Here is an 11,727-nt window from a genome sequence, read left to right as displayed (position 1 = left end):
AGGAAATTCAGTCTATCAGTCATAATGGAAATGAAGGAGCTATTTGAAGTCTCAAATCTAGAAGGCATAGTGGTATTCTGAAATGAAGGTGGTGGTGACGGGGGAGCTCGAGCTTTCATCATGGACTCTACTGATTCTTGTCCAAGCAGGACCAGCCTCTCAAAGTCTGATGCTGTCATCAGTCTGCCACACTTGGGGCTTGGGACACAGCTGACACGTAGCCTGTATGTTGATTCAGTCTCCCCAGGCACATTAAGCATTCATCCCTTTTGGGTCCTGCCTCCTCCCCTGGTCCTCTCATGGAGTAAGATGCAATTACCAAGAACTGGAAGTATTGGTTAAGACTTAAGAAGACTTGTTTGGTTATTGCCAAAATGTCCTTCCTTGAGATAAGGGTGTGCAAAGTACCTTCTTGGAGTGGGAAAGGAAAAAGTAATGGTAGAAAAATTACTAATTCTAGTAAAAGATCCAAACACAAACCGTTTACATTCTTTAAAAATGCAAACAAAATATAAGCTTTTATAGTTGGGTTAACTTCCCCCGTTCATGTGAAGTTTCAGAAAGTCCAAGCTTCTAAAAGTTTAATAAGGGCAGATCTATTAAGAGCAGCCTGTTTCTAAGGGTGACAGGACAAATTTGGTTTGTGATAGTTTAGAACTACTGTGGCTAGGATTGAATAAAGATTGCCAGTTAGTGGTTTAAAAGTTATGACGGCCCAGATCTTGACCTGTAAAGTAGAACACTTCCCTGAAAATTACAATATTTTTTCAAAATAAAATTTTCCTTTATTTTACTGATAAAGTATAAAGTTTAGCATTTTAATTGCATGGCTGTGGGAAGAGAACCAAAGTGAACTCAAGTCTAGTATTCATATAGACCTTGTTTTAAAAAAATGCACGTGTACAAAGGTAAGACCTCTCCTTGTCCCGGTAAAACTAAACGTTCATCAAAGATCCTTTAACAAGATGTTTCTAAAATTTCCAAAGTGGAATGGTAAGCCTGAGAGATCTTTTGTTTTATAGTTAACAGACTTTTAGAATATTAGGCATGAAAAAAGACCTTGAAAGATAATTTGGTCCTTTTCTTTAGAAAGTTTGGAAAATCCTACAAATATTTACGGAGCACCTACTCTGGGCTGGGAAGTATTACAGGCCTTGGGGATGCAAAAGGAATAAAACTCCCAAGGTAACATTTTTTTTCCTTTGGTAACAGCTTATTGAGATACAATTCACATATTGAGATAGAACTATTTAAAGTGTACAATTCAATGATTTTTCAGAGTTGTGCAATCATCACCTCAATTTTACATTTTCATCACTTTGAAAACAAACCTATCCCAGCCAGTGACTCACGCCTGTAATCCCTGCACTTTGTGAAGCCGCGGTGGGAGGATCACTTGGGCTCAGGAGCCACAGACAGGTCTGGACAATATAGCAAGACGCTGTCTCTACCAAAAATTAAGAATTAGCCAGGTGTGGTGGCATATGCCTGTAATCCCATCTACTGGAGAGACTGAAGCAGGAAGATTTCTTGAGCCCAGAAGCTGGAGGATGCAGTGAGCCATGCTCCTGCCACTGTACGTACTCCAGCCTGGGCCACAGACCCTGTCTCTTAAAAGAAACCTGCGCCCTTTATCACCCCCTACTTCCCTCTTCCATCCCTAAGCAACCATTAATCAACTTTCTGTGTCTGTATATGTACTTGCCTATTGTGGACATTTCATATCAATGGAATCACACAACACGTGGACCTTTGTGGCTGTCTACTTTGACTTAGCACGTGTTGAAGGTTCATCCCTATTGTAGCATGTATCAGTAGTTCATTTTTATGACCGAATATAGTACATTGTATGGCTATATCACATTTATCTACTCATCACTTGATGGACATTAGCGTTGTTCCTATCTTTTGGTTGTTAGAATGGTATCAACATTTGTGTACAAGTTTGTGTGGAGGTATGTTTCCACTTTTCTTAGAGGAGTGGAATTACTGGGTCAAATGGTCACTCTTGTTTGACTTTAAGGAAAGGACAGATTATTTTCCAAGTCAACTGCACCGTTTGACATTCTCACTTCTGGTGTATGAGGGAACACATTATTTCTGGTGTATGAGGGAACACATTATTTCCCGCTAAATCAGGTTCATTTTTTAGTTTCTGCTGGAGGCTACTAGTAAACAGCAGAAACTTGAAAGACTGTTAATATTTTTTCTTCTGGGGTTTTGGGCACCAGGGAAGCTGCTCGGCCCCTAGGAGTGCTTGGGGGTAACCTGCTTCAGAGGGTTAATGGTGGGGTGCAAGTGGCCAGCGGCAAGGTGGCCAGGGTCCCCCGCGCCCTGAGGCCCGGCCCGCCCGTCAGCGCCTGCGGGCCCTAGTGACGCCTGCGCCGCGGCCGGACCAGGTGCCCTCTGTGTCCGTGGGCCCAGCCGAGCCGTGGTGCGGGCAGCGGATGATGCTGGGTGCCGTCCCCAGGGGCCTGAGGCCCGGGCCTACGCCCGCTAGGCGGCGGCGCGACCGCTGGGGGCGGGGGACGAAGGCCGCGCCCCTGCGCCCGTCCCGCCCGCGTCCCGCTGGGGGCGGTGGCCTGCCCGGAGCCCGCCGAGGCTCTTCCGCGCCAGCAGGGGCAGCAGCGGGAGCAGCGCGGGGCGGAGCGGCGCCAGCAGCCAGGAGCGGCCCGGCCCGGCCCGGCGCGGCGGCGGCGGCGGCGGCGGCGGCGGCGGCGGCGGCGGCGGCGGCGGCGGCGGCGGCGGCGGCGGCGGCGGCGGCGGCGGCGGCGGCGGCAGCGACCCCAGAGCCCGTGGGCGCCGTTCGCGAGACCGCGGTAGGGGCCCGGCCGCAGCGCGGGGAGGCCCGGAGGCCGGAGGTCGCCGCTGCCGCCATGCCGCTGCTCTTCCTCGAGCGCTTCCCCTGGCCCAGCCTCCGCACCTACACGGGCCTCAGCGGCCTGGCCCTGCTGGGCACCATCATCAGCGCCTACCGCGCGCTCAGCCAGCCCGAGGCCGGCCCCGGCGAGCCGGACCAGCTAACGGCCTCGCTGCAACCCGAGCCGCCGGCGCCCGCCCGGCCGAGTGCGGGGGGACCCCGGGCCCGCGACGTGGCCCAGTACCTGCTCTCAGATAGCCTCTTCGTGTGGGTGAGCGAGGCGACCGGGCCCGCGGGGCAGGGACGGGGTCCGCTACGTCACCCTTTATCCGCGGGGATCGTGGTGGGCCAAGGGGCCCCTCCGCCAGGGACCCCGGAGGGCGAGCGCCTGGGGGGCGCGGCCTTGCCCGCGGGAGCGCTGCCTAGGGAGAGCGGTGAGGCGCTGGGGGGCGGCGGGGGGGAACCGCGGGGCGGGAGGAACATCGCGTGGGGTTGCGAGGAGGAGGCCCTAAGGGGCAGGGCAGCGTTGGGGGCTCCGGGAAGGGAGTCGGGGAGGCGGCGGGCGAGGGTCTGCGTTGGGGTGCGGACGGGGCCCGGGGCAGGGGAAGGGTTAAAGGGCAGTGGGGAGGAAGGGGCTGGGGACCCTCGGGAGAAACTAGACTAAGATCTCAGAGGGCAGGTTCAAGGGGAGGTCGGGATCTGGGAGTGCGTTATCCCTAGGGTTGGACGAAGTAGAGGGAAGTTGAAAGCTTTTCTCACTTGGTCAAGCGTGGGATTGTTGTTAGCGGGTTTTCTTCCGACGAAGAGGAGAGGGCAGAGGGGAGAATTCAGACGTTAAGTATGGAGGAATTTTCAGCACTCGGGTGTCTTTGGACATTCCTGTTGTAGAGAGGCGTCTCCTACAACTTTTTTGCCGGTTAGTATTCGATTGTCCCCTTTGGGAGCTGTTTAATGAAACAAACACCAGGCAAACTGTGCTTCCTTTTCTGCTGCCTTTACCTGATGATTCATGACAGTTTTCCTTTGATGTATGAACACAGCAAAACATTCGCAGTGTCAAGAGGCAGCCCATCATTTTAACTGAATGTTTCTTATTTGAGGATCTATTCTAACGCAGTTTCCAGATTGTCTGCCCCCGCGAGATAAGCAGCATTGATAAGGCACACATGCTGGTTTCCCTCATTAGAATAGATAATATCAGACTGAGCAGATCAGTGATATTTTGGCTACAGAATTTTGCTTTCACCTTGGCCTTGAATACTTATGTAAATCCCACAGTGATCAGAAAAGTTTCTCCAGGATTTAAAGTCTCACTTGGATTTTATATGGCTTCCTGGATTTTGTCTCCTTCCAAGTTCCCATTTGGGGTTGAAAGTAGGCTGCAAATGACTGAGAGATTAATATTCCAAGTTGATAGGATGATATGCAACTCATTTGTTATAATTAGTCCCACTGTGCTTCATCAGGAAGCGGTGGGATTTATGGACTCTGTGGGCTGTGGATTAAGTCTCCTGGTCCTTCTGATGGAGAATTTAGTAGAAGGCAGTGAAGGGTGAAGTTCCTGTTTGTCTACTGCTGTGTAAAACTGAACTTTACAGACCCAAAGAAGGGAGAAGAGAAAGAACTCACTCACATCTCTTGCTTAATTTCAAATCTGATTTTGCATTTGAGTTAGCAGGTAAACAACTTAAAGTGATATAGAGAGTGTTTTTGCCATATGTTAAGATTATAATGTAGTCTTTGATATTTTTTAAGTCTGAGATATAAATAAGCCTTTGAGAAGGAACACCCTGGCATTATTTAATGGATTTTCCCCCGCAGGACTTTCTTTTGATAAAAGCCATGTTCAGATTCTAAGGTTAATACCTCTTCAGAAAACATTACATAAAAGGCTGTTGATTTTTCTGTGATGATGATTACTTTTTAGGAAATTTCCTTTTCTTCCAGCATTTTCAGTAGAGGTCTTACCTCTGGCAAGTTTATCACTTCTTACTCTCTGCTGATGGTATTTTCATTTCTCAGTTGATCCTAGTGCTGTTTTTCTTCCATCTTTCCTCTGGGTGTTTATATCCACGTGTTTATTTTGGCCTGCTTTGGTTTCTCAGAGCCTCCATGTGCTCACTGTGAGTCTGTCTCATCACTCAGTGTTTATGTAGTTTCTGCTTTAGCAGCTGAGTAGAAGTGACAATCTCAAAAGCCTTCCCCAGTGGTGGGACAGATAAGACTGTTGAGTGAATACCCTATGTGGTGGTGCCTTTGTCAACTGGATCCTCCCCTAGTTCTGTTGAATTCGGATTCAACTTTTTCACAAACACTGCCTGCCAAGGCCAAGTAAGACAAAACAAAGACTGATCCTTCTGCCAGTGCAAGTCCTGCTAGATATTGTTTAACATATTGCAGTTCCTAAAACTTATCTTTGTAGAGCAGTTTAGAATAATATCGGTCTGATAGCATCACAGGAGGTTTTTCATGAACAAACTCAATTTAAAACCTTTCGAAGGTGTTATTTTGGGCACTCTGGAGGGCATATCTGTGAACAACACTTTCCCCTACCATCAGTAATATGGCACAATTTTACAGGTGATAATAGATAAAATGCAGCAGAGTTTGGACGAAAAAGAAAGGAATTGTGCCTAGGGAAGGGTTCGTAGAAGTTGATGTTTGAACCAGCTTGGAAGGTGGGAAGGGTCTCAACCAGCAGCAATGGGTATTCCAGATAAAGAAACCAGCATGTGGAGCTTGGTCTGGCTGGGGGAGGACAGTGCTGGGCACAGGCAGGGTGGTCCGGAAGCTGGGCTGTTAAATAAAAAATCTGTTGAATCTTCTGGTTTAAGAGGGAGGTTGAGAAGGTCAAGGGTGGGGGGGAGAAGGAGGTGGGGCAGGTGCCTCTGCTGTGAGAGGAGGAGGTGAGCAACCCCTTTGAAGGTTTCTTTCTCCGAGTGTGGACCTCTGGCAGCCTGGTATGTGGTCATCTGGGGTACTTGTAAAATGTAGTTTCCCTGGGGATCCATTTCAGAGAGAAGGGTGGAGCCTTGGAATCTTCATTTTAATGAATGCCTTAGGTGAGCTGAGGGACACTAGTGGTTGAAAAACTGACCAAGGAAGAGGCTAGAGTATGGCGCCATGTAACCTTGACCTTTCTTGCTCTACCAAGTGTGGACAGTATTGGGGCTTAAGTGGGGGGTGGGGCATGGAGGAATAGGGGTGCTGTCATGATTCCTTTTAGAAGATAGTCTGGGAGCAGTGTGGAAGATAGAGTTATGTCGAGTGGGAAGAGGACGGGAGATCTAGTGACCTATAACTTCCTCCTCCCAAGGGGGCCTCTCCAGGTGGCCCTCAGACATGACATTGAGAACGGATTTGGGAGGAGGCTTCTGGGTTTTTACACTAACAGATATGTGGGTTTGACCTGACTCTTTGTTTCCCTTGTCTTTCTAAAACTTCCACCCTAAAGTTTGATTTCAGATGAGTTTTTATTTTGTTACTCATTTCTGGGCTATTTTACATTGCTCAGATAATGCTTCCATTCAGCTCCCTCTTGGTCCATTTTAGCATGGTTTTGGATTGTTCAGGTGTTTTGGCTTTTTCATTTTTTAATTCTTACTCATTACTTATTACTTTTATTAGTTCCCTTTTCTGCTTTCTTTTTTTTTTTTTGTTTTGAGACGGAGTCTCGCTCTGTCTCCCGGGCTGGAGTGCAGTGGCCGGATCTCAGCTCACTGCAAGCTCCGCCTCCCGGGTTCACGCCATTCTCCTGCCTCAGCCTCCTGAGTAGCTGGGACTACAGGCGCCCGCCACCTCGCCCGGCTAGATTTTTGTATTTTTTAGTAGAGACGGGGTTTCACCATGTTAGCCAGGATGGTCTCGATCTCCTGACCTCGTGATCCACCCGTCTCGGCCTCCCAAAGTGCTGGGATTACAGGCTTGAGCCACAGCGCCCGGCCCCTTTTCTGCTTTCTTAAATATCTGCTTCTAAAATTCTAAGAGCAAGATATGCAAATGGAGAGATAGAAATGTGAAACTAGTGTCAAGGTTCTGATTAATTGTGCAAATAATATCATTTAAATAGAACTCTCAAGGGGAAAAATAACCACAAATAAAAGTGGATAAAACTGAATTGACCATTTAGAACAGGAATTGGCAAACTTGTGGCCTATTTGACTAGGCCTATTTTTGTCTTAACAGCTAAGAATGTTTTTTATATTTTTAAAGGGTTGTAAAACAAATTAAATAAATTAAGGAAGTTGCAGAGCCTAAAATATTCACTATCTGAGAGCACTTTAGAGAAAAATTGGCTGACTCCTATTTTAAAGAGCCTATTTTCATATTATTATAAAACTTAAGGGCTGGGTTCAGTGGCTGACACTAGCAGTCTCAGCAGTTTGGGAAGTGGAGGCTGAGGCAGGAGGTGGGAGGATTGCTTGAGGTCAGGAGTTGCCCAGGAGCTGCCCAGGAGTCTGGGCAACATAGTGAGATCCCCTGCTCTACCAAAAAAAAAAAAAAAATTAGCCACCATTATAATTATGTGAAAATCGGCTTTTTAAAATAGGAGTAAGCCAATTTTTCTCTAAAGTGCTCTCAGATGGTGAATATTTTAGGCGCTGCAACTTCCTTATTTAATTTGTTTTACAACCCTTTAAAAATATGAAATACCTGCTTCTAAAATTCTAAGAGCAAGACATGTAAATGGAGAAATAGAAATAGGAAACTACTGTCAAAGTTCTGACTTAATTACGCAAATTAAGTGTAGTCCTAGCTACTTGGGAGGCTGAGTTAGGAGGATTGGTTGAGCCTGCCCAGAAGCTCAAGGTTACAGTTAGCTATGATTGTGCCACTGCACTTCAGTTTGGGCCAGAGTGAGACCCTGGTCTCAAAAAAAAACAAAAGAGCTGAAAGTGACTTCCTAGGTTTGAGTCTCTATGAGTTGACTATTTCAAGGTATATGAGGAAAAAATGTTAGCTCCAGAAGTGTTGGGGGCAGCTGAAGGAAAAAAGACTAAACTTGTGAATAATTGGATGTGAGCCTAGATAAATTAAAAATAAAAGGAATGCCTTCTGGGTAAGGGAGAAGGGGACTGCTATTTGATCACCTCCTAGGTGTGCTTTGCATGCGGACTGTCATGTATTTCCCTAGTATTGTTAAAGGAGGAACACAGTCATCATCTATGTGATGAGGGGGGTAGTGTGTGCATGTTTGTATTTTGTGTTTGTCTCTGGGAGCCTGCAGAGAGGTAACAGTACGTGGATTGTCCTTAAAGGGAGGAAACCACCAAATGGTAGGGGGCGCAGGGGAGTGGTGCTGATGTAGGCAGGTGTCTTAAAAAATATCCAGGTTGACCATGTCTTGGAAACAGTTCCTGGTAGTTTAATCCCATGTCCTTGCAAGCTCATAAATAAGCCCCCGTTGGTGGCCAACATTTTACAGGGTCAAAAACACCTGTAGGGTTACATGGTGATAAATGCACCTTCCTCTCTTTTCCTCACAGGCAGGCCTAACTATTTTATAATTTAGTTTCTGTTTTCTCCAGTGGAAGAGTAGAACCATTCTGGAAGGGACATTTTCCTCCCAGGCCTTGGAGTGAAGGGAATTAACTTAGAGCCTTGAGTAAGTCAGAGTTGCTGGGATCACTGCTGCCTGACCTGCTACACTCTAAACAGGGACAAGTAAAACTTGTTTTTATTTTGTGTAGACTGGAAAAAAAAAGGCATTTGGTGAGTTTTTAAAAAATGCTTTGAAGCTTTGACAGCACTATAGCTATGAGAAACATTGTGAAGTGTTTTAATATAGTTGATTTTTTTTTTTTTTTTTGAGACAGAGTCTTTCTTTGTCACCCAGGCTGGAGTGCAATGGCATGATCTCGGCTCACTGCAACCTCCGCCTCCCAGGTTCAAGCGATTCTTCTGCCTCAGCCACCCAAGTAGCTGAGATTACAGGCGTGCGCCACCATGCCCAGCTAATTTTTTGTATTTTTAGTAGAGACAGGGTTTCACCATGTTGGCCAGGCTGGTCTTGAACTGCTGACCTCAGGTGATCCACCCACCTTGGCCTCCCAAAGTGCTGAGGTTATAAGCATGAGCCACCATGCCCAGCCATAGTTGAAATATTGTGCTGTAACAGGCGAACTAGTTTTGGTTTGTTACTCATATGGTGAGAAAAATAATGTGGAATTGTAGAACTAGTCAGGTTAGTTTAGTAGATTCTAAACTTTAAAAAAATTTTAAAAAATAGATAATGCATGCTCAGGGTACAAAAGTTAAGGGGTACAGGCCCGGCATGGTGGCTCATGCCTGTAATCCCAGCACTTGGGGAGGCCGAGGCGGGAGGATCACCTGAGGTCAGGAGATTGAGACCAGCCTGGCCAACATGGGGAAACCCATCCTTACTAAAAATACAAAAATTAGCCAGGCATAGTGGCAGGTGCCGGTAATCCCAGCTACTTGGGAAGCTGAGGCAGGAGAATCACTTGAACCTGGGAGGTGGAAGTTGCAGTGAGCTGAGATCGCGCCACTGCAGTCCAGCCTGGACGACAGAGTGAAACTCCATCTAAAATTAAAAAAAAAAAAAAAAAGTTAAGGGATACAGAAGTGATATGCAGTGAAAAGTAGATCTCTCGCTCTCTCCCTGTTACCTGCTTCTCTCTTCCAGAAATGGCAATTATCAGATTCTTGTAGTAAGTGCTAGTGTTAAGTAGGAGACTAAGAAATACCCAAATTAATCAAGTCCTTGACAGTTCACACGTACATATTATACAAACATGTATGTGCACACATTATTTCCTTTTTTTTTTTTGAGACGGAGTCTCCCTTTGTTGCCCAGGCTGGAGTGCAGTGGCACGATCTCGGTTCACTGCAAGCTCCACCTCCCAGGTTCATGCCATTCTCCTGCCTCAGCCTCCTGAGTAGCTGGAACTCCAGGGGCCCACTACTGAGCCCGGCTAATTTTTTGTATTTTTAGTAGAGACAGGGTTTCACCGTGTTAACCAGGATGGTCTTGATGTCCTGACCTCGTGATCCGCCCGCCTCGGCCTCTTAAAGTGCTGGGATTACAGGCGTGAGCCACCGCGCCTGACCCCGGATTTTTTTTTTTTTTTTGGAGATGGAGTCTCACTCTCACCTAGGCTGGTGTGCAGTGGCACGATCTCCGCTCACTGCAACCTCTGCCTCCCGGGTTCAAGTGATTCTCCTGCCTCAGCCTCCTGAGAGTAGTTGGGATTACAGGTGAGCACCATCACCCCTGGCTAATTTTTATATTTTTAGTAGAGATGAGGTTTCACCATGTTGGCCAGGCTGGTCTTGAACTCCTGACCTCGTGATTCTCCCTCGTCTGCCTCCCAAAGTGCTGGGATTACAGGCATGTTCCACTGCACCTGACCCAGGGATTTATTTTATTTATTTTAGTTTACTTTTTTAAGCAGTGTTTTTTTTTTTGAATCAGTCTCACTGGAGACTGGAGTACAGTGGTGTGATTTTGGTTCATTGGAGCCTCAGCCTCCCTGTGTCTAGGGTGATTCTCCCATCTTAGCCTCCCGAGTAGCTGGGACTACAGGCACACACCAGCACGCCTGGCTACGTTTTTTGTGTTTTTAGTAGAGATTGGGTTTCGCCATGTTGTTTAGTCTGGTCTCGAACTCCTGAAGTCAAGCAACCCACCTACCTTGACCTTCCAAAGTGCTGGGATTATAGACATGAGCCAGTGGGATTTGCTTTTAAATGAGGAATGCTCCAGTTAAGTTTCTTTCAGTATAGGTTGAGAATACTTTATCCAAAATGCTTGGGACCAGAAGTTTTAGATTTGGGATTTCTTTCCTGGATTTTGGAATATTTGCATATACATAATGAGATATTTTGGGGATGGGACCCAAATGTAAACGTGAAATTCCTCTGTTTCAAATGCACCTCATACACATACCCTGAAGGCAGTTTCATTTTTCCCTTAGGGACACTCAGTAACCTCTTGTAAGTCTGCATTTTGACTGTGACTCATTACATGAGGTCATGTGTGGAATTTCCCACTTGTGGCACCATGTTGGTGCTCAGAAAGTTTTGGATTTTGGAGCATTTCAGATTTTGGATTTTTGCATTGGGGTGCTCAGTTGTATTTACAGTTTTTTTTTGTTTTTTTTTTTTTGAGGCGGAGTCTCGCCCTGTCGCCCGGACTGGAGTGCAGTGGCCAGATCTCAGCTCACTGCAAGCTCCGCCTCCCGGGTTTACGCCATTCTCCTGCCTCAGCCTCCCGAGTAGCTGGGACTACAGGCGCCCGCCACCTCGCCCGGCTAGTTTTTGTATTTTTAGTAGAGACGGGGTTTCACCGTGTTAGCCAGGATGGTCTCGATCTCCTGACCTCGTGATCCGCCCGTCTCGGCCTCCCAAAGTGCTGGGATTACAGGCTTGAGCCACCGCGCCCGGCCGTATTTACAGTTTTTTAAGCCTTTGTTAACTGAAGTTGAGAAGTTATATGTATAACACAATATTATTTATTTATTTATTTATTTGAGACAAGGTCTCACTCTGTTGCCCAGGCTGCACTGTTCCCTAGTGCAGTGGTGCAATCATGGTTCACTGCAGCCTTGACCTCCTGGGCTCAAGAGATCCTCCCACCTCAGCCTCCTCAGTAGCTGGGACTACAGGTGCACACCACCCCACCCGGCTAATTTTTGTATCTTTTGTAGAGATGAGGTTTCACTATGTTGGCCAGGCTGGTCTTGAACTCCTGAGTTCAAGCAATCCCCCAACCTTGGCCTCCCAAAGTGGTGGGATTATAGGTGTAAGCTACAGTGCCTGGTCAGTATTTGTTATTAACATATAATCATTATAATTAAGGCATTTTTCTATAAATAGACATGTAATGTTATTAATAATCATTAAGG

At 46.9% G+C, this 11,727-nt stretch overlaps 1 protein-coding gene across 2 annotated transcripts in view; it reads left to right on the top strand.

Moving 5' to 3' along the window:
* The first annotated feature begins 2,708 nt into the window (after positions 1-2,708).
* The window catches only part of AMFR (autocrine motility factor receptor), a 60,553-nt gene continuing 51,534 nt past the window's right edge, over positions 2,709-11,727 (top strand). Inside the window, exon 1 of one of the 2 annotated variants that reach the window (XM_030925453.1) lies at positions 2,709-3,131. In XM_030925453.1, coding sequence (XP_030781313.1) covers positions 2,877-3,131 — 255 coding nt within the window. In that variant the 5' untranslated portion in view covers positions 2,709-2,876. Of the gene's footprint in view, positions 3,132-3,216; positions 3,295-11,727 lie in introns of those variants that run through there. The other variant, XM_030925454.1, reaches the window with a different exon arrangement.

This window comes from Rhinopithecus roxellana, chromosome 20 (genome assembly GCF_007565055.1).
Source record: "Rhinopithecus roxellana isolate Shanxi Qingling chromosome 20, ASM756505v1, whole genome shotgun sequence".
Taxonomy (NCBI): domain Eukaryota; kingdom Metazoa; phylum Chordata; class Mammalia; order Primates; family Cercopithecidae; genus Rhinopithecus; species Rhinopithecus roxellana.
The sequence above is the reverse complement of the archived record's forward strand: the minus strand, read 5'-3'. Positions and strand labels throughout refer to the sequence as shown.